The sequence below is a fragment of the Ammodytes marinus genome (genome assembly GCF_949987685.1).
Source record: "Ammodytes marinus genome assembly, chromosome: 15".
NCBI classification, from domain to species: Eukaryota; Metazoa; Chordata; class Actinopteri; order Uranoscopiformes; family Ammodytidae; genus Ammodytes; species Ammodytes marinus.
This window is the reverse complement of record NC_137219.1, coordinates 5,294,459-5,319,688: the sequence shown is the minus strand read 5'-3', so window position 1 is coordinate 5,319,688 and position 25,230 is coordinate 5,294,459. Positions and strand designations below refer to the sequence as shown.

At 40.2% G+C, this 25,230-nt stretch overlaps 1 protein-coding gene across 10 annotated transcripts in view; it reads left to right on the top strand.

Moving 5' to 3' along the window:
• smoc1 (SPARC related modular calcium binding 1) overlaps positions 1-25,230 on the top strand; it is a 54,809-nt gene that overhangs the window by 16,790 nt on the left and 12,789 nt on the right. For 4 of the 10 annotated variants that reach the window (XM_080042317.1, XM_080042315.1, XM_080042319.1 and 1 more), the window contains exons 2-13: positions 257-422; positions 1,038-1,127; positions 3,345-3,457; positions 3,676-3,832; positions 6,805-6,855; positions 7,420-7,467; positions 9,804-9,893; positions 10,717-10,797; positions 17,727-17,919; positions 19,823-19,905; positions 23,375-23,480; positions 24,197-24,441. In XM_080042317.1, coding sequence (XP_079898443.1) covers positions 257-422; positions 1,038-1,127; positions 3,345-3,457; positions 3,676-3,832; positions 6,805-6,855; positions 7,420-7,467; positions 9,804-9,893; positions 10,717-10,797; positions 17,727-17,919; positions 19,823-19,905; positions 23,375-23,480; positions 24,197-24,441 — 1,423 coding nt within the window. The remainder of the gene's footprint in view (positions 1-256; positions 423-1,037; positions 1,128-3,344; positions 3,458-3,675; positions 3,833-6,804; positions 6,856-7,419; positions 7,468-9,803; positions 9,894-10,716; positions 10,798-17,726; positions 17,920-19,822; positions 19,906-23,374; positions 23,481-24,196; positions 24,442-25,230) is intronic. The other 6 variants (XM_080042321.1, XM_080042322.1, XM_080042323.1 and 3 more) reach the window with 5 other exon arrangements.

Below are 25,230 nucleotides of genomic sequence, written 5' to 3'. Positions count from 1 at the left end.
AAATGGGCAACGGGCCTGTGAGTCCAATTTGTATGTTAGTTTGGCATACTCTCAGATTCAGCTGAATACAGCCTTTGTTAAAACACAGTGAAACTAGTAAGAAAGAAAAGGAGCCAAAATGTAAGACAAAATAAATGTTCCAAGGAATGAGAAAAAAAGACAAATTGAATAATCGTAAGTATATGCCATGTTACATGAAACCCCAAGAGTTGAATTTCTCATTCTTATTCCGACATGTTGCTGTATTTCATTGCAGTGGCTGATTGGAGACAGAGACAGTCACTGTGGGGTCATCTGCTCGCGGACGCAGGGGAAGCCGGTGTGCGGCTCGGACGGACGGAGCTATGAGACAGGCTGTGAGCTGCAGAGGGCGCGCTGCAAAGACAAAACACTGACGCTGGCACACCGTGGCCGCTGTCGAGGTGAGTGTTGAACTCTGGTTATAGTTTGTACGATATGTTCATATTCCAATCCTCATAATTCCTTATTATTTAGTATACCAGAAAAAGACTTAGGATGTCCCAAATACATGCAGGTCAAATGCAGTATGCCAAAAAATACTGAATAAGCTTAACTCTGGTTATAGTTTGTACGATATGGAAGTTTTCTTGAGAGACTTGGAGACATTTTTAAGTTGTCTCCAAGTTATCTCTCAGGTCACATTCGAGGAAAGGTTTTTCTGAACAGTTTGTACTTACAAATCCGTTACTACTAGACAGTAAATCTGAGAGATAAAACAGAGGATCAAGTATTTTCCCTTTTACATCATACTGAAATTGATAGAAATATGCTTCCAGCAAACTCAATGCCTCTGAAATATAAGTTCATACATACATCACATTCATGCATCAATCATACAGTCAGGGTGTCATACAGGTACAGAGGTGCTGTGAAGGAGCTGCACACAGATATAATAAAGAAAACACAATATTATGGCCACTCTTACCAGTTTGACATAACACAAAAACATGAAGTTAATGCTTAAAAGTGTGCATCTCCCGTTTTAACCATGACATTATGTGATTTTTGCTGTTTAGGTAAAAACTGGGCAAAAATCGATCAGTTGCCGGTTGTTCCAGCACCAACTTCCACATCTGAAGTGAGAGACGTGGAGGTCAAAAGTCCAGGTAAGGCAGAGGAAACCTCTAAATATCTTTTATTTTAATCGACCAGTCCAACAAACAAAAAGTGATTATGAGGTGCAAAGCAGCCCTACATTTTGATTAAAAATGCTGGAACATAATCCTGATTTGGAGGTTATACAGTGAAAACTTAAGCGAGCAGAAGAAGAATACAACTGATTTTCTCGAGACTCATTCATAGAGCATGTTTAAGAGGTTGCAGCTTGACACCTGAGGCTTTTGGGGAAAAGTGGAACTGAGTGAGAAGATGTCTTTCATTTTCCGCCTCCATGTCGGTGTGTAAGTTTTAACAGACCAGGATCACACACTTCCTCAGTCTCTGGATGCCAGCCACTCAACAACAGCATAGATTGATAGGTCTAGAGTCAAGGTTGGAGCTTGTCAAGCCCCCCCCCCCCCCCCCCCCCCACACACACACACACACACACTTTTTTAAGTCCACTGCCCAATAGAAAAAAAAACAGCCCCAACCAAATCCATTTTTGGAGTGAATTTGTTCCCCCTCTGTATGTTCGTACATGGTTTTGTTTCATAATACCGGTTGTGTGCCAGGCAAAAGAAAGGCGGGCAAGGCTCGTACAGTCTTCAAAGATGCGACAAGCCTGTTTAGTTGTATTGGAACTACAGCTTTATTTAAGCAGGCAGTTCACGAACCAATCCTTTTTTACAATGACAAAGCCTGGTGTAGGTTTACAAAGGTGTTCGTGAGATCCAGATTGAACACAACAGATACATTTAACTATAACACATAGAAATCGCTAACAGGTACAACAAACAACCACAAGCAACAACAAACACATAACTATAATACGACAGGCGGATCTGTTTATTATTTAGCTGTGAATAAACAACACAACATTGCTCATTACTCATAAGATGATACATTATAGCCTTTTTTCAGACAGGGTAAGTACCATGTGTTTTGCAGTAGGTCAAACATAACGTTTTTAATTGGCGGAGATGAACTTTTGAAACAATACCTCATTGGCTTGCTTTGCCAAAATGAATAAAAATAAAGAAACACACCACACCTTAAGATTTGCATTTATTTCTGCTTTTTCACAATAACCAAGCACAGACAAGAATGTGACATAAAGTTGTTTTTACATCCATAAATCAGACTTATTTAAATAAGCTGTTGGATCTGCGGTACGATATTGGACTGTTTTTATTGCAATACAAGCACTACAATGTTAAATAAGCCTTGTTTCCAAAGTAAGACTAAATATACTAATTCCATGTTTATAAACTCATGTAACCATGTCCGTCCGTCTTGGTGACTTCATCACCCATTTCTGGCTCTGTCAGCAGGAGACAACATGTCTGTCTCCTCTCAGGTCTAGAGGCGACTTTTTTAAACTTTTATTTACCCAGGGAGAATGTTTGCCAAGAGTGGAGGACTGCGGTCACACTGGTCAGCTCCCTGGTGTAAATGCTTGTATACGAACAGTTGAACATGATTCTCAACTCCACGGGAGCTGTGAGTGCAATAAAAACAGAAGTTACTGAAGGGATTTTGAACCAGTGACCAGCTAGTGTGAGGAGCCCACTTCATTCTCTGACCTTTTTGACACTTTCATCTCAATCCCCTGAGAGCGGGTCTGGCCCATCAGAGCTGCAGGAACACAGGCACACTTTCCACACACTGAAAAAATCATGACGCACTCCTCAGCTCTAACAATGAGGTGCTCATAACCTACCTCTGGCACTGCTAATGGTCAGTGTCTAAGAATGTGTTGTTAAAGCATTTTTTGTATAGTGTAATACAAGGTTTTTCACTTGTCTCGGCTTAGCATTACGACATTTTAGGGCCACCTCGAGGGAAAGAAATCCGACAATATTACGAGAATAAAGTTGTCATTTGACGAGAGAAAAGGGTACAATAAATATGTAAGACTTTATTCTCGTAATTTTGTATTTTTTTTGCTTCAACGTGGCTGTAGTACGCCATCGTAGATGTATCTGCGATGCAAGAACTTTTTTGTTTTCTGTCTGGAAAAAGCAGTGCACAAAGTGAACTTATTATCTACCACCTACACGTCAGACAGTGCTCGGTGGCCAACGGTAGTAAACTGTGGTTGATTCAGTTCACAGGTGTGAACAGGGTGTTGGTGATGAAGAACATGCACCTTCAGTAAAACAAAACAGGGTTGCTAGACGATTGTATGCAGTGTATGAGAGAAGGTTGTCCTTTCATTACAGATGCAGGTCAATCTAAGTGTCGGATGGAGAGGAACCAGGCTTTGGAACAAGCCCGGAGACCACAGGAATCCATGTTTATCCCAGAATGCAATGAGGATGGAACGTTTGCCCAGGTCTGTATCCGATCATCCACGGCATTTCCTTCCATTTAAAATCTGTCAATCTTTCTTTAAATTTCCCTCACATCATTCAATACATGAGTTCCACTTCACTGAACAAAATATTTGATTATAACTTCACCTTTGTCGTGTTTATACCCTGATATACCAACCACGTATATTACAAAGCTTGTGTAATTTTTGGCGTGATCTACCTTTTTTTGCATCTGCAGGTCCAGTGCCATACTCTGACAGGTTACTGCTGGTGTGTCACCAGTGACGGCAAGCCAGTGAGTGGCTCCTCAGTGCACAACAGGACCCCGGTGTGTTCAGGTACTGGGGGGAAACCAGCCCGGCAACCTGTGGATGAAATGTCCAGGTTTTTTAAAAGTAATCTTAGGGGCACTTTACACGGTGAAAACGTGAGTTTTCCCGTTTTTGGTTTAAAAAAAAAAAACCCGTTCAGACACAATTTATCTGACATCTTCACCCGTACACAAAGTTTTCAGAGGAAACGGGCCGAAATCGCTGAAGTAGCAGCCATGCCAAGCCAATAGTCAGCGGTGACACAGCCTAGTAGATAGCTCTTCCGGTACAATTTGATGCATAAAACCTTACTGTAACCGAAAATTAATGCCACTAACGTTCATAAAGCGGTTGGTGTAAGCTTGGGGTTACAAATATTGTAAAAGACAAGCTTTCTGTCCTCTTATTTCACCGCATTGAACTCGGAAAAACAGCAGACTTGCTGATAGTGAAGGGGCTTCGTGAGCGGATATTTTCCTGTTAGGCGTACTTCAAAATAAAAGTCAACTCACGTGTGTCCAGCGAAATGCTATGAATGTTTAGCCAGTGAAATGCTTTTACTGTGAAGCCGTAGCCTTAATGCTCCTTTTGTTGAACAGTAGCCTAACTTAACCGCTGCACGCTGATAGTGTTTTTTTAATGTAGAGCCGTGTCCCTGGCATATAGAAGTGACACACGTTTATTTAGCTAGAAAAACAGGCAGAGCACAACTCTTTCCCTATTTGCTTGTAGGAGCGATTGGTGGCACGATAACAAATGCATCAGCAACAGCACAACGTCCATGAGCACAATGAATACAGCTCGGTGATCCGCCATTGTTGTTGTTGTTTTCCAACTGGCGCACGTGGACCTACAAAGACGGCGCATGCCTATTTATATCCAAACGCAATGCGCATGTGTGAGGGTGGAGCCGTGACGTCAGCGTTATCAGGGGGAATGGTTTCGGTGTTTACAGGAAACCAAAACCGTTAAGTTTTCCAAAAAATCCTCCCTCGGAGGTGATCTCAAAAATCTGCGGTTCATGCCTGCGTTTGCGTTTGCGTTTGCTGTTTTCCTGTAAATGATATAGTGCAACCGCAGAAATTTTTCTGCGTATGCACCGTTTTGCGTGGCCGTGTAAAGTGCCCCTTACATTTGTCCCATTCAAGGTTGCGAATTTATATGACATCCGCCAATACAACTTGCATCAGTCTTACTTGTGCAACAGGCAGCTGCACTTCAGAGTAAAGTTTAAACAGTTTTTATTAGCATGAAGAAGTAGCATTCAGTAACAGGCATTTAAAAATGTCAATGGTGGCTTTATTTGTAGAATCTTGAGGCCAAGAACGCTTGGGATTTGACCAAATAACTTTTGGTCAGATGAAGAACTTTACTTTTTGTAGGATTCAAAAACAACTAGAAATATTTGTATTCATAGGATTCAGTTCCTATCAAAGAAAACGATGAGAATAGATGTGGTGTATAAGTATCTGCACAGTGCATTCAAGGTAGAACTCAAATTGAGTAAATTATCAGTGAACTGACCGTACATCTGAAACAAATGACTATTAGGAAGCCTGGCTGTGCTGATTAAGGATAAATAGTGAACACAATCTTTGGGTTACAGTTAAAGAGGGTCTGTCTTTGCCTTACTGTGGGCAGATGTGTATTACATGTCATGTGGCGTATAGCAGGTGCAAGGTCAACGAGAAGGCTAATGGCCATACATCCAGGGGCCTCTCGTCCCGCCCCCCTCTCCCCCCTGGACTAACTGCTCTCAGCAGGCCGGAGCAGGGAGAGAGTGGGGCTATGCACACTCATTCTGGATGGGAACACTTTATGATAATCACCATCATTTTCCCTCAGAAGATAATACACAGGGGTCTTTGCCAGAATTGGATTGCACAGCCACTCGAGCATATGGTGCACATTTAGTGGAGAGAGCGTGGTGAGAGTGGTCGCATGCCCCTCTGAAGCTGCTCAACAGATTGCCAGAGGCTTCCCGCTCTCTCTCTCTCTCTCTCTTTTCCTGCTAATTTTCTTTATCTCTCCCGCTCCAAATCTTTTTCTCTGGAATTCCCACTTGTGCCACTAATTACCTGTACGGTGGTATCCCATGGCACCTGCTGTGTTACAATCCTTGGAATAGAATCCTTAAATTTCACCAGTATTATGTGTATCCATTCCGACTAGAAAACCACAGTACTTTTCCTATTTACAAACACAGAAGTTCAGAGGTTCAGAGTCAAGCTCAAGTTATTTTTTTGTTTCTACATCAGAAAGTAATCTAGATCTTTTGGAGTAAACAATTCATTGTGTGACTCATTGTGTTCAGGTATTGAGGGGAAACAGATTTTTCTGAATCCTAAAAGAAGTTTGCTTAAGTGCCCTGCTAGAAGCCTTTGGTGGAGTAACTTTTACACTAACTTGACAGTTATCTATCAGTTCATTGATATTTTTTTACCATCTCTTCCTGATTTATGACAGAGTCCTTCTACTTTTGATTCCTCAGCTCGCTGTTCCCTTTGCAATAGATGAATGGCAAAATAATGTGTCGGTGTTACCAGAATTTAATTGTGCACACAGATTTACTAACGTAAGTCTAAATGTGGCACAATTCTGTTCAAATTAATACATTTGGTTTAGAAATAAAATGCTGTCCGTGGCCTTAGAATCAGGCTTTTTCAAAAGTACTTACCAACACTCAATAGTTTACCAAGACACTGGATGTGCAGTGTTCTCCAAAATGGAGCTGCAACCATTAATCGATAAGCTGGAAAGTATTTAAAGAAAAACAATATTTTGAATAATTGTTTTATTCATTTTTGAAGTGAAATGTGGTTTATGGCACAACGCAATATCCACCGGTCTCCTTTCTGTCCTGCATAAGATCCAATATCTTCATTGTTTCTTGCAAAGGTATGTATAACACTGGAACCAGAATCTGGGCAGAATAGACCTCATACTATATACAGCTGCTACAGTTATACTTACCTTTCAACAAATAACCCTTACTGACATGCTCAGACACCCCTGTACACTATGACCCAAATCAATCATTTCGCATACATTTGCAGGAAACTTCCGTGAATTTATGGGAACTCATGCTGGGACAAGTGGATTGTCAGGTAGTACATTTCATCCAGTTGCCTTCACTTGAATTTCTCGCCTTTGACCCTCTGTTTTAATGGTCTAATTTTGCATCAATGCATGAAACTACCTACATGCATGCCCCATACGAGAATGATATCTGGAAATGTATTTGTTTTCAGAGGGTGCAGATCACTCAAGTTTGCATTTGTAAGCTTTAGGATAAAAGAACAAGCATTAAAGGTTCAATATGTGCCTGCTATCAAGTACTAACAGAATGTACTGATCAAACTTTGAGAAATAGCTGTGTCTAATCCGTAACTCAAGGTGGGTAATCTGTGGAAGTGATGTTTTTCTTTAAGGCTGTGTTCTCCTGGAACAATCAAACTTCATTCTTAATCATAAAACAGCTGGGAACTGACTCAAGTTCTTGCAAGATAATTTATTTCCAGTAAGGTGGTAAATTATGAAAGCAAATGAAAGTCTAAAATTAATAAACAGTGTTTTATAATTAAATTGTTCAATTGTTGCATATGAGTTGTTGCTGCGGTTTAGTCTTTGCGTTGTACATGTTATGTTTTGTTTTTTCCTATTCTCTTCAGGGTCAGTAACCGATAGACCACCAGCTCCACCGGGCTCTGGTAGAAAAGGTGAGCTCAGATCTGTTGTAGGTTGTGTGTGCATGAGTGTGAGTGCATTGAGTGAGTTTGTTTGAAAAGAGACAGAGAGAGAGAGAGAGACCACAGAGAGCAAAATGTCTTTTGACCTGATTTTGTTCCATCTAATTCGTGCAAAGTCCATATTTGTGCAGAGCAGAAAGTTACATCATGATTCACTTGAATTGTAAGGGACTTAGATGAAAATGTCTTTATAGTTGAGGAGTGCGTCCTTAAATCGCTTTATTCCCCCTTTGGCAAGTTTGCCTGATCCTGACCCTTTTTAAAATGAAAAGATACAGACACAGTATAACTAATCCAAAGGTATTCCTTTAATAAATGCATCAGTATTAACACTTTTAGCTATATGACAAAAGCACAAGAGAAAAGATGGACAGCCTCTGGGTTTCCTGTTTTAAATGTATTTTACAGTGCTAGAGTATAGTTATAGTTTGCTATTATGTTTCTATTCATTGTTTCTTTCCCCCTCACAGTTTGTAGCACACAGTCCAGACCTGGATCAAACAGTACTTGACAAATACTTTTATCTAAAGTGACTATGAGGAACTTTCAGTTTCTGTTGATTCTACTGGCCCCTTTGTACAAAAGCGATAGTGTTTTAGAGACACCAGCGCCACATGCATTTATTTTGGAAGTGAATGAATTTACATGTGACTTTGTAAGATTAATAATGGTAATATGACGATGGTGAAGCAAAGTAAACTTTGATTGAGTACCGTTCGGGAAACACAGCCTGCCCTGAATCGTTTGGTCCAGATTGGCTAGGATTCAGAACCGAGCAAAGGCACTAATAATAACTTGAGAAAAATAGCGTTGTTTTCTCTGATGGTCTCGTTTGGGGTTACAGGTCATTTATGATCATCAGAGGAAAACTTTGATTCTTTCATAGACATTTTAAAGCTCCTCGTAGTCTCTTTAAGTTACAGAATTTGTATAATCAAAAGTTTCTCTGTGGTTTACTTTTGATGGAATTATTTCCTAAGGAGTGTTCCTGATGCCATAAAACTGCACGTGGGTGAGTATTCCAGGTAGCTGATTTCACATCATTTTGTAAGATCCGTTTCAATTTATCAGTTTCTTTAGCCATGGATTTGAGTCTTTACGTTTGGCCGAATCTTTTTTTGTTGTTGCCTATTCTACAATGTAAAATTGTGTTTGGGGTATCTTTCACCAAACTTTATTAAATATTTTTAGTATTTGTTTAATTGTCACACATTCACCCCAGGAAGCTTTTTTTGCATGATGAATTTTTATAGATTTTGGATCTGTAAAAAGTAAAGACAGTGGGAATAGGCCATTTACTTTGATTTGTGACCACATAATGTTGAAAGAGTGAGTGAAAGTTTAAGACCACCAAATTTCACTTCATCATAACTTGTAAACAAGTTTTTGTCTTCAAAATGTCAAATGTTTGAAGAGTTCTCTATAGTTTAAAATCAAATTCTAATGTTTTCTGACAGATGATATATTAAATGAATATCTATGACAAGTTTTCAGAACATTCTCTCGGATCAAGGCTTAAGTCAAGGCCAATTTTTTTTAGGCGTGGAGTTATAATAATGGTCAGAACATTACCAAAGTTATAAATCCCCATCACTGCCAAATTTCAGTGCAGTCTAGCTACTTGCTAAGATTGTACACCCGACCTGCGTTTGGGGACGGACCAAACAACCCACCTACAGACTGAATGACAACATGGGCATCATTAGTGGGACAAGTCATCTTATTTTGACAGAGAACAATGAACAAGTTCACACTCCTTAATTTGTTCGGAGGTCTATTCACCTCTCTGTTTGGATTAGTTCTGGGTGGGCCTCCCTATCAACACATTCTACACCTGCACTCATGCGGGTGCAGGTGCTGGGGTTGGGGGGTGTCCTAACATGAATGGGGAGTGTCCTCATGTGAATGCATGTATGAATGTATGTGTGTGTGTGTATGTGTACGTCTGTATGGGGGTGTGCTAATTGTGCAGCTTGATAGTGTTGGTGTGCGAGTGTCAGTGGGTGGAGTGGATTTTATTGATGTGTGTGTGTGTGTGTGAGAGATGTGTAGAGCCACATGTGGGTGGTTGTCCTGTTTATCTGTCTATCTGTCTATCTGTCTATCTGTCTATCTATCTATCTATCTATCTATCTATCTATCTATCTATCTATCTATCTATCTATCTATCTATCTATCTATCTATCTATCTATCTATCTATCTATCTATCTATCTATCTTTTCTACCTGACTTGGCCGGGCCATGTGCAAATCCCAACAATTCAACAGTTCTGGAGAGTAGATTGTATTAACCTCAATAATGGTAGTTTCTTTCCGTTTCTTTCTCACCCTCAACCCAGATGATGGCTCCAAGCCAACACCCACCATGGAGACGCATGTCCCCCCCGAGGGTGACGGTAAGTTTACTCTAACTACTCCTCCACCTGTAATAAGATGGTCACTTAGTGCGGCTAAATAGAGTAAGAATACTTTTCACAAGATTTCTGTATTATTAATAAGGCCTTGTTGAGAAAAAAATTAACGCCCTTAGCTTAGTTGGTAGGGCGTCCCCCCCATGGGCCTCGGCCAGCAGCGGACCCGGGTTCGATTCCAGCCCACGGTCGTTCTCTGCATGTCAATCCCCTCTCTGCCCCATTTCAGCTCTGTCTCTACACTATCAATAAAGCATAAAAATGCCAAAAATATATCTTAAATAAATAAATAAAAATAAAATAAAGTTGTAATATTCTGAGAACAAAGTTGTATTTTTAGGCTGTTATTTTAGGGAAGAAATATCGTCTTTTCCCCTGTATTAAAATCAGGGTTAAGGTTGGCGTTTAATTACGACTTTATTCTTGTAATTTTATTTATTTATTTTTTCCTTCTCTGTCGTACTGTATTTTAGTGATCTTTTGGTTGATCCTCACATTGTTTCACAACTTCAGGGAAGCTCAACACATAATTTCTAAAGAATGTAGCATTATACTAAATGGAAAGCTCCAGCTGTCAAAAGCGCCAAATCGATATTTCATATTTTTGGAAACACTGGGAACTTGGATGTAATTTAAATTTTGGTTTTGTGGGCAATACTTGGCCGTGCAAGTGTTTGAAATATGCAGCCACTGGTGGATACACCACAGCTGACAAAGTTAAATAAAGCTTAGCTGTGGTAAAAATCTGTGGGGATCATCTAAAAGGAAGAAAGTTTTTGATCTGTTTTCTGTCTTCCTGTCATTGCAGAGATAACTGCTCCAACGCTGTGGATAAAACAGCTGGTTTATAAAGAGAATAAGCAGAACAGTTCCAGTTCAAGGAAGCAAGGTGAGACTAAGAAATCCATCCTTACTCTGATAACTTTATGCATACATTCTTCCTTGATATGCATAAAATATAAACAGCCACAAGTTCATTCTTCCTTGATATGCATAAAATATAAACAGCCACAAGTTCATAACACGGCTACTAACTTAATTAACTCATTAATTGAAGCAACATATTGTTTTAAGTTTGGTTTTATTGATTAAGAAATACTTTCATTGCTTACGGTACAAGAAAGCTATCGGCTACGGTCGGAACTTCCTCCATAGCAGAGGCCAAATTTACTCCTGTTGTCTTGACCGTAGTCTTTTCAGACATTAACCATAACTTCAAAGTTCCCTTCTCTCCAGAACATTCAAAGTATTGTTGAAAAAGTACTCCACTGTTTTTTGAAGGAGTAGTAGGCCTAAATGTTTGTAGACGTCTGTCAGCGGATTGATATGACAGGTAGTGATCGATCAGAACAATGAGTGTAGGTCCAAAGTAACTGTGAATTATCCTTAACAGCGGGCACTATCGAGAAATAACGGACTGTAGAATGCTGTGATTGACCAATCAGAACACAGCATTTATCATTGCTGTGTAATAATAATATGATATAATACACTATCATCACAGAGTTGTTTTGAACACAAGTGTCATTATTGGTGTGTTGAAAGCCAGTGAAGGATCATGTCCTTGACCTTATCACTGATAAACCCACCTCTCCTTTCAGTACCTACTCAAATAACGCCCATGTACTATTTTCAGGATAAAATTGATAGCCACCTATTGATCTTACAGTGACTGTGAATACTATACCAGAGAAGTAGCTCAAACCATCAAAAATAAAATAAAGCAAACACTCGACCGGTTTCAAAGCCACTAGTTTAAGATGAAATGTAAAACATTTTTCCAGTTTAAGGCAGCCCTGCACTGCTGGGATTATGTTTCTTTGTTTCTTTCCTTTGGTGTAATTTGTTTAGCTTTCTCCGTCTCCTTTTCAATTACACTCGACATGTTCACTAGCCTCCGGGCAGCTGGACGGAGTTCACGCTTCTCTACCAAGTCAATATGGGAAATGTGGCAGGGCTGGATCTTGTATGTGTGGGTTAAGTTTGGATGCATACTGAGTAGCCAATATATGGGACTGTTTGTCTCTCATGAAATATAATGCAAAATGTGCATTTAAAAAGGTGAGATCAGTGATGCTGGAAAATTGCTTACTACACCTTTAATGTTTTCATTCGTTTTTGTCATTGTAAGGTTATCTTTATGTCTCCTAGCTTCTACTGAAGCGTCGCATTTTATAGTTTTTAAATCTGATAGTGAAGGTAAATCTATTATTTTAGCAATGTTTACTGAAAACATACACATTTTTGGAATACTTTGACCACCTTTAGGTGTATATATTTGTGTGCTTATTTGCATAATGTTTGCAAGATACACTGTGATACAATGTTAGCTTTTCCCTACACAATGGAACACATACAGTAGTTGGCTGTGTTATAGGGTCTCTTAGTGTTTTGATTGATGGCAATATGGCAGAGGAAACTGTGGTCAAGGCGGTGTTGAGGATTGTGTTTGAGATGAAAGATATTAAATGTGACAGCTATTTGAAAAATATGTGGAAACAGCAGCTTCCTGTTTCCAATTAGCATCCGGTGTCCTCAAAGTACAAGCAACAAGGCCAACATAGGGGGAGATGTCATCACGTTTGAGATGCGAGCGATGTGTGTGTCTGAGACAGCATCCGCATGCGGTTTCTTACAGTATCAGAATGTGGGTGTGAATTTGCACATGAAAATGTCTGTGTGATGCAGAGTCGTGAATTACATGGACTTAACTGGAGTTGTAATGTTAATTTTTTATTTTGGTAGTCCTCTACTTTTGCTGCTGCATTTCAGAAAGAAACATTAAATCATTAATTATTTGATCCTTCAACCAATAGCCAAAAAATTGGCAGCTATTTGAGAATTTATTGTTTACTAGTTTTTCAAGCAAAATTTGATGAAAAGATTATGGGTCAAGCTTCCGGATTTGATGCCTATCTCTGTCATACGTAAACTACCTAATTTCCACCTAGTAGAGCGGTTTGGGTCGGAGAGGCTCGGTCCGGTTATTTTGGCATTCTATTTGCCAAAAGTTGGGTAAGGTATGGATATAAGCGAGCCTAACCGCTCTAAGCCGCTCCCATTTTCGGTACTCCTCCGTTGGGGTACTTGCCGTCCGTTGAGCGGTCGAAAGAATAATTTACGCCGTGTGTAGTAACCTCGGCAAGAGTGAAGAGTCTTGTGTTTTGGCGAAAAATGTGAGCGCAGCACTGTTTATTGTGTGGTGTTTTTCCTCGTCATTAAATGAATCCGTGGGCTACACTGTGTCCCACTGCTACGATGTCCAGTGTTGGGAAAGTTATTTTTCTACGTGAACTAGTTCAAAGTTCAGTTCACACACTTTAAAATGAACTAGTTCAGTTCATAGTTCATAATTCAAAATTCTGAACTAAGTTCACAGTTCAAAAATGAACTAGTTCATAGTTATTTTTTTTCAATATGTTGCTGCAGGCTGCTATTTTTCTAAATAATTGCCACATACCATATAGAACCACAGACAGAAATTATTTCAATAACATTCAGTCCACACTAGAAGCCAGCTGCAACTTTTACCCCTACAGTATATTCTCAAAAACATGAGGAAAAAGTTGCTGTTTGATGGTCTTTTTAATGAAGAATTATTCAAACAAAAACGGTTAAGGTGCAAAAGTTTTTCCATTTTTATAATTTTCCAAACCTGGAAACAATTCACATGAAATTTCATTCAAAGAAAGCAATACTGAAAAATATACCAGGCAGGTTCTACTGTACAAACAAATTAGCCTACAACTTAAAATAGTAAAACCCTCAAGGAGACCATTCTAAACTGCAGTATAGGGCCTACTGTTAACAACAAAGTCCAGAAGATGTGTTGACATACTTATTAACACAAACACAATCTGAGGTAGGTAACAATCATACGAAGAAGAGGTAGAACCTGAGGCTAGGTCCATGGTCTGAGTCATGGGTCTGAGTAAGCGCTGCTGCATTAATTTATTTTTGTTTTTTTCCCGCGGTGTTTCGCATTTTGATGACGCAGCGGCAGTGCGACACTGTGGTGGCATGTGTTGCCAGATTGGGTGTTTTTCAGCTACATATTAAGGGCTCTTTACGATGTCTCTTAGCGGGGGATTTCTATGGAAATCTGGCACTCGAACGATTGAACGACTGTAAGAGCGCCGATCACAAACGCCAGAATGAGCGCGTTCGCAAAAACGTTCATGAGGCAGAAATACATACGTTCAGTTCACGTTCGCCCCCAATATGAATATATGAATAATCATTGAACGCGTTCAGGCACAACACTAACAAAGTCACGTTCGCTCACTGTCTCTGTGCATTTACTGGCGTAATACGCTCACAGCACGGGGGAATAAATGAAGAAGCGGCTGGTTTGACCAAGCACAAACGAGAGACCGCTGGCCTGACCACAGTTGTTCAGCAGCCTGATAGTTTGACCCATATTCTGGCGGCGGCTATCGCAGTCCAGCCTAAACCCCGCCCTACCAGTAAGGGTAGGGTCGGCGGTGGAAACACCACCGAGATTCTTAAAAGCGAGCTGTCCCGCTCTGAGCCGCTCCCACCCGACCCACTATACTCGGTGGAAACGAGGCACAAAAATCTATTTAGTTTTGGACTGTTGAATATTCCAGGAAATTATATTCCGATTAGGTTTACTTTTATTTCAGTGAACCTTTACATACAAGACTTATACTTCTAATATGTATATCATTTAGTTTTACTTAAAGCTGGGGTATGTGATTTCTGATTGGTCAAAGTTAACATGAGCTGACACTTTGACCAATCAGAGCGAGGCTCGGATTCTCTTTTCTTATTGGCTGTTGGGACTGTCCATTCACTTTGGCACGTCTTTGTTGGTGTAGAACGTGTCAGGGAGGGACCATAGGGGAGGGACCAAAGAGAACAAGTGGAGCGGTTGAGGTATTTGGATTTGAATCTCTATCCCAACTGCCATTTTCTCCCCAAATCCTCCACCCCAGCTTTAAGCATAGGATTTGAAAACAGTTTCCATCACTGATGTGAGTTTTTATGTGTTTTGTGTTATTGCATAGGTAGTTGCTTGATTCCCTTGATAGTTGGATGTGTTTTAGGCCAACATCCAGAGAGACTCAGGCTGCAGAGAAGATTCTAGGAACAAGTCCTCTATATTTAAACTCAGACACCGAAGTCTTTCACTCCCTACATGCTGGAAAACCTGAGTGCTCAGACAGCAGGCCTCCTGTGCGCACATGAAGTACGTTATTCATTTGGTGGCTCTCTGTCTCTGGATACCCCATAATTATGATTTAGAGCGATGCAGAGATTGTGTTAGTGAAACATGTTTGCTTAGGCAAAGCAATGCAAAGTCCATTTTTCAAAATGACGCTTTGTTGCCAGAATACGACATGCTGTTGTTCCAACGGTGTAAAGGAGGGGGAAGTACTCTGTCTTGGAGTCCATTTATAAAAATTTGTGGAGAAGCAGAAACTTGCTAACCACCGCTTTTCCTTTGTGGTGAGTCAAACACAAGAAAAACAAAATGCTCAAGGCACATAATGGGATCATGTCATCTAAGAGCATACTTGTGTGTTAAAATCCAAAAAAGGGGATTTTCTTCTTTTAATCCTATGTGCATGTCTGGTTTGAGGCTCCGTGCACTTGTGTTTTTGAGCAAAATGAGAGACGACAGTAACACACTAACAAATTATGTGTTGAGTCCATTTTATGAGTGAACTCTCCATCATCTCTAGGAGTATTGCACTCATAAACACACACACATGCACCTACATACCGTCACAGAGTTCCCCTATTACTAACATTTCCGCTATTTTAACTGCAGAGGAGGCTTGCAATAAGAGACAATATTGCAGTGATTAGCCCACAGCTGAAAGCCATTGGAGAGAAGCGAAGAGGAGAGAGTGCTAGGTGTGTGTGTGTGTGTGTGTGTGTGTGGTGGGGGTAAGGTTAAGAGAGGGAAATAAAAGAGATAAAGGAAGGAGAAAAAGAGATTGACTTTGCCCAGGGTGTAAAGGACGAGGGCCAGAGTGAAAGGCATATAATCGGGCAAGCTTGTTCTCATCAAAGTTACTGCAGACCATCAGATTTTGCCATTATCAGTTTGCCCAGAAGAAAATCACCACAACAAAAGCAAATTGTTACAACTGTTCCTGACATCCACTTGTGTGTTTAAAAAAAACCGTATGGGACAATATTTGTTTGCAATTGGTTTATGTTTCTCATCATTCAGTTACTGCCAAGGGAAGAGAAGTTAAACTGAGAAAAAAATTAAAATACAAAAAAATAAATAAAACAAAAATGTAAGGCAGGCAAAGGAGTTGTAGATTGAATTTCAACTGCACACAAAACTGAGAGAATAACATTGCAAGCGTCCAGCCATTTTCCATTTATATGTATAAAAACAATTTTCTTTTGGGAGTCCTAGTGCCTGGCGCCAGCATAACCTCTGTATAATAAACAGTGCTAAATAATTTGGATGTGAAAGAGTCTTGGCGAGGCCACGTTGTAGCGCTAAGAACACTTGAGTGTGAGTCTTCACAGGAGAAAAAGTTCCCTGCTATAGGGACACGTCTAGCGCTCAGCTGGCAGCAATGCTCAGGACACATGAACATCCACACACACACACACACACACACACACACACACACACACACACACACACACACACACACACACACACAGAGGACTTGTCATCCTTATTCACATTACCCTGGAGGATGACAAATTACTTGTGTTCAACGCTTATAGTAGAATGTTGCTGAAATGTTAGCTAAAATACATTTTGTCAATCTGTTCCTGTTTTGTTAGTTTAAGAATATTCAAATGTTCTTGAAAGGCTGCAGGACTCATCGCCTACCTGAAAACACAATGACATTGAAAGAAACATCTTCTATTCTATTCTTAGGATAAAATGTCACCAAGAGCCACCCCTATCCTTGATCACCAAGAGCCACCCCTACCCTTGATCAATTGACAAGTTGTCAATTGATCAAGTGTTAAAATATTGATTATAGCCAGTTAAAGTATAGGATGTGAATGTGTTTTACTGTTGTTGGGTACAGAATATACTCATAACCCTGTAGCAGAGGAGTCTCACATCTAATTTCACAATGTCCCGATGTTGTTTTGAATCCGGCAGCAAATGTGCCGTATTGTCCTGATTATGCTTTAGTTACTGGAACTGAGCATGCTAAGACCCTACCGGAAACACTGTGGCAGTCATCAGATGCCACATTGTGTAAATACCATGTCACCGCATTGAAGAAAATAGAACAGTTAACACGACCAATCTTATTGTTGCCTTATGCTTCATAGTGCACTTGAATGGAAAATGAAAATGGTTAAAGCAGACTTCGTCGCCATGCAGCTTTGTTGTACTTGGCTTAAGAGTGAGCAATGGACTAAATGGATGTGAATGTAAATACCGTGTGGTGGGATGAGGTGTGTAGAAGCATCTTTCAAGGGCAGAGTGGCTGTTGTTGAACAAAGAGATATGATTGATAGATTGTGAAAGACTTCCTTATACAGTCTGAGGAATGACTAGTAAAGGTTTTATGGTAGCAGAGGACCAGTCGAACATGTCGCTGGGTAAAGATTAGTTGATACAGCTTTGTTTGTGTCCAATATATGAACTGATTTGACAAAAAAAACTAAAAAAATCTAGCAAGATCTACTTAGTTGCTTTCTCCATAGACTTTATCACATCCTGCAGTCTTGATGAGATGTATGGAGTATTCTTTATCCATCTTATCCTCCAACCTCCCCTATTGATTTTGTCAGATGATGTTGTGTGTGTGTGTGTTTCTGGTGCCTCTGTATTGAGTGTGTTTCTCATGGTTTTAGAGAAAGTTCCCTCTTGTGACCAGGAGCGACAGAGCGCACTAGACGAGGCTCGGCAGAATCCTCGTGAGGCCATTTTCATCCCTGACTGTGGACCCGGAGGCTTGTACAAACCAGTCCAGTGCCACCAGTCCACAGGCTACTGCTGGTGTGTTCTGGTGGACACGGGACGGCCCATTCCTGGAACCTCAACCAGGTAATATTTAAAATTTGACCAGTGTTGGACAACATATTTGGAATCGATCAAAATGTATTTGACATAGTGGATTTTTGACCTGATGATAGTGCTAGATGATGTGATCACTGAAGTTAAAAGAATCTTATTGGAATTCAATGGTAATACATCCAAGAGGCATATAATTCAAAGACACAATTGAGAACCCCATTGTGGTGCCAGATTTAAAGCATCAACAAGTCTTGTAAAAAAGTTGGTGCCAATCTTTTAACTATGTTTAAAATGGTGAGATGTATTACAGGATCAGTTAAGACTGACCTGCTGGTGTTTCTAGATTAATAGACAAGGAATCAGTTTTAGGATTTATCTACTGGGCACCAAGGATATCTGTACCAAATTTCACGGCTGGACTAAAGTGGTGGACCAACCGTTACCGGCTGACCAACAGACCAACATTGCATCACTAGAGCTAATGGCGAAAAGCTTCTTTAACTGCCAAGACCTTGAATTCTTTGAGGAATATTCGTTCCAAGCGGCTGCAGCCAGTTCACTTGGCAAAACAATTAGCTTCAAGCCCGGATGGGAAAATAATCTAGTTGGCCGTAAACACCCAGTGTTTGGTATGACGTTTGTTTTCAGTGCAGTTGTTTATATTGCTTTCAGGGATTTTAGCACAATGGGTTTTGGCAAGAGCTGTATCTGTATGAGATGATGTCCCATTGTTCATGCTTTGATTGTTTAATACATTTTCATGATTTGTATCTAAAATGTGAATAGTACATCTTGAAACACAGCATTAGATAAAAGGACAAGGAATATATGCTTGGAAAAACCCTATTCTGGTAAATAGATGAACTGTTTTTGCTACTGAAGAGACATCATCATCATTCTCTCTCTAAAATAGACTATGTTTTACAGGATGAGGGAAAGACTTTTTCCCAATCAGTAAAAGTTACTAGGTGTTTGGCCTCGCTACTTTTTGTTATAGGATAACACAGCTCTAGTTTCAGAGCAATTACATACCACCATATTTTTTCATTCATAGTCCCAAAAAAACAACTAAAATAAACCACAGACCAAAATCTCATCTGCATTTCACAGATATTAAATGCCAACCTTGGGGCTATCATTTCCACATATATGAATGTGTTGTATTTTGGCCTAGGCCTCATGTCACTCATGCAATTTTTTTTCTTTCCAGCAATGTGTAGAGTCATACATCAGACATCTAATCTTTGATCAGTGGCCCATGCAGACTGTAAAAAAAGAAATGACAACTTGCTTTTACTTTGAAAAAATAGAAAGGAGGCAAATGAGACACACATGCTCAATTTTCCATCCTATTCAAGTACGCCCGATACAAAAGCCAGGAGAAAACTAGTCATGCCACGCATAATGCCGAACAGTTTGTTATGGCTTTCTCCACGTCAAATCTAATTTATTTATCATACGTTTATAAAAAGAGGTTAATCACTGTCAATAATTCCTTACAGATCAAGGATGAATACACAGTTTAAAGTGAAAGAGCAAGAGGTTTAGAAGTTAAGAAGAAGAAGAAAAAAATATTCTAGAAAATGACATGAATGTGTACAAACGCACGCAGTGAAGAGATTAAGAGGAGTGCATGTTTTCATAATGAAGATAAACGGTTATTCCTTCTGCAACAATAACATCTCCTGGTTTTAAGATTGTTCACATTGTTCCGATGCCTGTGAGAAAAACAGTTAATTTATTGTGTTTAGTTTTGAGTCTTTAGTTAGTTTTCTCTCCTCAATGGCAGAACAGATGTATCATCATGGATAAGACCCTCCTTTGATAGGGGCTCGTCCATGGGGGATTTTCACATTTTGCTTTGACAGTCTTATTTTTCCGTTTCTGTGTCGTGCAGCCGTGTACCTCCTGTGCTTCCCTCTCTGTGTAACAGGTACCAGACACCGGAGTGTGATGGTGCTGCACGATCTCGCATCTCAGACACAGAAGATCCCTTCCAAGGCAGAGACCTGACAGGTTTTTCTTCACTTTTCACTGCAATGCATTTTGTTTTCGGGATTGGGTTTGCAGAAACATTCTAGGATTCAATTCAGCGTCTTGTGTCAAATCTTTAAAGGTGCAGTGTGTAATATGACATCATCAAGAAAGTTCTAGAATGCAACGCTCCCTGGGTAAACCACCCCTTTTGAATAATAACAGAAGCTACAGTGGCCTTCAAGGACAAGAGCAATTCTAAATGTTAAACAATGCACCTGATGACATTCCAACCAACATGGATGCCTCCATAAGACTTGCCTGCTCAATGTACAAAATGTAATATTAATATTGTAATTCTCAGCTCAGGAGTATAATTCAGATTATTGGCAGTGGTGATTTTACACCAATGAGGACATATTTATGAATGAGGATATTGATTTTAGCTAATAAATTACTTAAAATGTTACACAGTGTCCCTTTAAGACTTAAATATTCACCAGCACTCATTCAAAAATGTTGATAAAAAATATCCAGAAAAAATAATCCAGTCAGACATAATTGACATTTGCTAACATACTTACAAGAAACACAGAATTAAAATGTATGCTCTATTGTTTGCATTCTCAAACTGCATGTTTCACTTTTACTGTTAGCAAAGGAAAAGGCTTTCAAGATGCAGACTATTCAGTGTGTTTGGCAAACGTACAGTAGCGCTATCTTGCATAATGAGTTTGGCTGGAGTAGCTGGAGGGACAGAGCTGCCAATGTTATCCCAAACACTGATAGCATCCAGGCCTAGTTGCAGTGGATGTGCCAGTCGTGAACTGGGCTTCTAACCTCTAACCACACAGACGCATGTGGAATAAAATCTGTTTTGCCCCCTGAAAGTAACACCAGTTCTGTATTTAGATAGTAAGCTAGTTGGCTGGACATGCTTACTTTTGGAGTTTACGATAGCGCAGACAAACACACTGATCAATATCTTACACTTTTGCTGTTGTATTTTTGGTTTTGGAAAAGGCTAAAAGAAAAATATAGACAATTAATCTTCCAAATTATTTATATTTCTTACTAAAGCCCCAATACACACCACAAATGAATGTGAAGAAATACAAAACTTGACCACAGTTGCAGTTATTCCTTTGACAATCAGGATTTGGGTTTAGAGATGCTCAACGAATAACATTGATGCTTAAAGAATGGAAAGAATTTCTATTTTCAATTGCTAAAGAGCATATATATTTTTCCATCCACGTGCTCACTGACCAGATTGAGGGTTTTGATTAGGAATGGACCAAACCACTCCGTGTGGTGTTGGATTCTCTGGCAGCAAAGATCAGAGACTCTCCTCTAAACCAAAGGGTCGTAACCTCGGCTCATACCCCTCTCCCCTTGTTACTGCTGCTCACTTTACTTTTGTTGCCCCTCTGTTTCCCCATCATTTAAGGTAGCATTGTAACTCTTATTTAATTCCCCATCTGGTGAGTTTACAGAGTCAAGTATGACTCCTGACTGTGCAGCAGATGTGTGGCATGTTTTATGGAAGGTGTGAGTGTTGCAGGGTGTGGTGTTGGGGCGTTGGGGGGCTGCTGGGGGTGTTGGAAACCGCAGGGCGCTGAGTGGAGATATTTTTATGTACTGTAGAGGGATGTTCTGAACCGCCACAACAAAGCGCAATACTTCATGGCTGTCACATCAAGGCAATGGGAGAAAAGAATGTTTTAGAGGGCAGTTGATTAACATTAGCCCATAGATTCAATCTCACTGTACACAAGTCATTTCACAAACTATGATTTAGCCAAAACCTATACATTAAAACACCTTTGGGGAGAATACTTTGATACTACCTAGTGCTATTTAACAGGTCATCTTGCATTAAGGTAGTATTTTAAGGGGAAATATTAATTTTGTTAACATATGCTGCTCCTGTCCTGTCCCAACAAGATAGAAACAAGGAATGTGTCAGATTATATTGCTATATATCTTTGCTTAGAGCTCTTTGTACAGTGGGTGAGTAGCGGAGTTGTTGCGCCCTAAACAGTTGTGGTAACTGCACCACACACTTAATCCGACATAATGCTTTCGGCATCTCCGAAGCACCAAGGGTCTGAGTGATGTACATTTTGCCACGTTTGTTTCCTTGCACTGTATGTGTACAGGTCAGGTGTTATACAAATCTACATGTCTACAGACAAGCGTAGTATAAACACAACCAAGTGTGTATCTGCTGTCCGTCTTGCTTTCAGAACACTCTTCGTCACTTCATCCATCAATTTCTGTAGGCTGAAAAATCTTAATGTATCTCCAGAATTCAGTTTGGATATATATATATATATATATATATATATATATACACAAGGAATACTTCTGTTTATATTTTCAGACTTTTCTCTCATGTGAAAATGGATAGTTGTCACTTTATAGAAGGAGATAATTCAGGACTTCAACACTTATACTACTCACAAGTTATTAACGTGCAACCCTATTAAGATGCGTCACAAGTGAACATTGATGTGTATTAAACGTTTAAAATCCCAACATGTTGGTGACCAGTGGAAGAGAGTACTTTTAGAAAAACGTTTGGTGCAGCTTTAATGCGTTTAACAGTCTTCAAGATTAACAAGATCATATCCAAGTGGCCCAGACCTGTTTGACTCTGCCAGAGGTCCTGCACCACACTGTGCCCTTGACACCTTGCCACATAGTACAACAACAGTTTGCGCTTCATAACACCCCAATTTAACACATGGATTAAAGCACAGCAAGGCAGTGCTCCTCCAAGCCCGTGGTGTCGTAGGAAATGCTAATTGGATTCACCTGGCAGGGCAGCAGACCACCTCCCACAGAAGAACCCCTTGAGCCGGTACAAAAGGGAATGAAAAGATATGAATGGAGGGGAAAAATTGGAGGCCACAGCCGCTTCTGGGAAGGGGAGGAGGGGATAGACTGAGAGAAGTTGACCGAAAGAGGGAGAGGCTTAAAAAAAGAATGAGAAGATTAGTTTACTATGCAGCTGCGTTTGAAGTTTCCCTTTAAGAGACACAATTAGGAGGGAAAAATTTGCACTGGTTTCGCATGCTATTAAAGCCATACATCTGGGCAATTAAAAAGAGCTACCCAAGGTGTTCAGAATTGTGTCATAAAAGTTAACAGGTCTGCACTGCTCAACAAAACTCTCTCATCACAGCACACTTCTGTTCCACCTCTCGCCATGTGCCTCCGCTCTGCTTTCCTGAATCTTACAGCCAAATGATGTATTTTTACCTAATTTCAAAACATATCCATAATTATTCACAAGTGATTGTAACTATACCCAGTTTACAGATACACCTGGTTTGTCGTTAATCAATGGACAAGTGTTGCAAGCTTTCCTTTTTAAATGTGACATCTGTCATACTGGTTCACTGGTGCCGGGGCTTTAGAGGCACTTAAGCTTCACTGTAACGTTATCACTCAAATTAGTTGTGGAAGGTAATTTTGGTGTGCTTTTGTCTCTTATTTGTGCCAGGCTGCCCAGAGGGGAAGAAAGTGGAATTCATTACAAGCTTGTTAGATGCCCTCACCACAGACATGGTGCAAGCCATAAACTCACCAGCCCCCTCCGGTGGTGGGAGGTAAGTAGTGTCATGTGCCATTGAAGACCCAAACGTATTGAACCTGAGCAGGATGCCTTGTGACTCATGACTAATTCTTCCTGGAAAATTTCAACCTCTTCTGGTTTATCTCAAATAATCTTTCCCTCTGGTTTTATGGAATTGAATTTTAAGGTTTTATCTCTGACTGGCAATACACAGATCTTGGCACCAAAACTGACAAGGCTCTGTGTTCACTTTCCATCAATGCTAGAACTATACACACAGATAGCCCTCAAAGGTATTTAGGATTACAGCTGACCATAACATGGAATATAACAATGTACACTAGGCTGGCTGCAGAAGCTGAGTTCATTCTACAAAGCAAAGCAAAAACCTGATCTGTAAAATAGCTTAAAACAAGACTACCTGAAATACCAGATGCACATATTTTGATCTTTTATGATTGATCTTTGATGATTTCAAATCAACAAAATGGGGTGATCTGTTTTGAGTGTTAAGTGATGTGATTACATGTTAAATTGCAGTTTGTCGTGCAGGATTAAGAACTGTTCTTAAAAGCATAATCAACATGCCATCTTTACTGTATTTTTGTGAATTTCTTCCTCAGTATTTACAGTTATTATTTTGTGTTTATGTTGATTTATTGCGGTCTAATGGCAATTACTGATAGGTAGATGCCTGTAGTTCTAAATTTGTAATAAAAAAATCCATTCTGTTCCTCTAAACCTAACCAGGTTTGTTGAGCCAGATCCCAGTCACACTTTAGAGGAAAGGGTTGTGCACTGGTACTTTGCGCAGCTGGATAACAACGGCAGCCACGACATCAACAAGAAGGAACTCAAGCCGTTCAAGAGGTACCTAAAGAAGAAAGCCAAACCCAAGAAATGCGCCCGCAAATTCACCGACTACTGTGACCTCAATAAGGACAGGGCCATTTCCCTGCAGGAACTCAAAGGCTGCCTGGGTGTCAGCAAGGAAGGTAAGAGGAAAAGGATTGTTGAGCGGGGCCGTAGAGTAGGGTCTTGACCTTGGTTTGAACCCCAGTTCAGCTGGGAAAATCTGAATATAGAATCGTGTCTCCTTCAACAACTAGTTGCAGATGTCCTTTGGGATGCAGAACTCATCAACAGTTCAAAGCTATAGTGCGTAACTTCTGTCGCCCCCATGAGGAATCTTGAGTCAATACAACAACACACGGCACTCATGGGAGAGGTGTGCCGTGGCCAAAGTACAGATGCTAATGAGGTGACACGCGCACAAGCAAGCGCACAGGCGGCGTTCCTGACGTGAATTTATTAAGGATACATAGTCCGTTAACGTCCGCTGCCTTACTAGTCGGCACCAGAATTGCCCACCACTTGGACTTATACATAAAATGTGTGAGAATGAACATGTGTGTAGGCCTAGGTGTGGGCTAATAAAAGAGGGAGAGAGCTAAATAGGTGAGCGCGGAAAGCAAAGCAAAAAGGTTTTCGTGTTTACTCAAGTTTGTCAGATGATTTTTTTCTTTTTCCTCCCGTCAGCTGTCATAATACTGCCTTCACGCATGGCGGTGGAGACGAACCCAAAACAACACACAGCGGGACTCCACGGTCCGGTGATAAGGAAACAGTAGCCTACACCAAGGTTTAACAAGAAACTTTATAAAGACACTAAAATAACAATCTCTGCCCATACAAAAAGTTCGGACTTGGATTACTTGATGGAGCGATCGATGTGTATAAAACCATCCGGTACATATGGTCTGATGACGGGCCGTTATATTAAT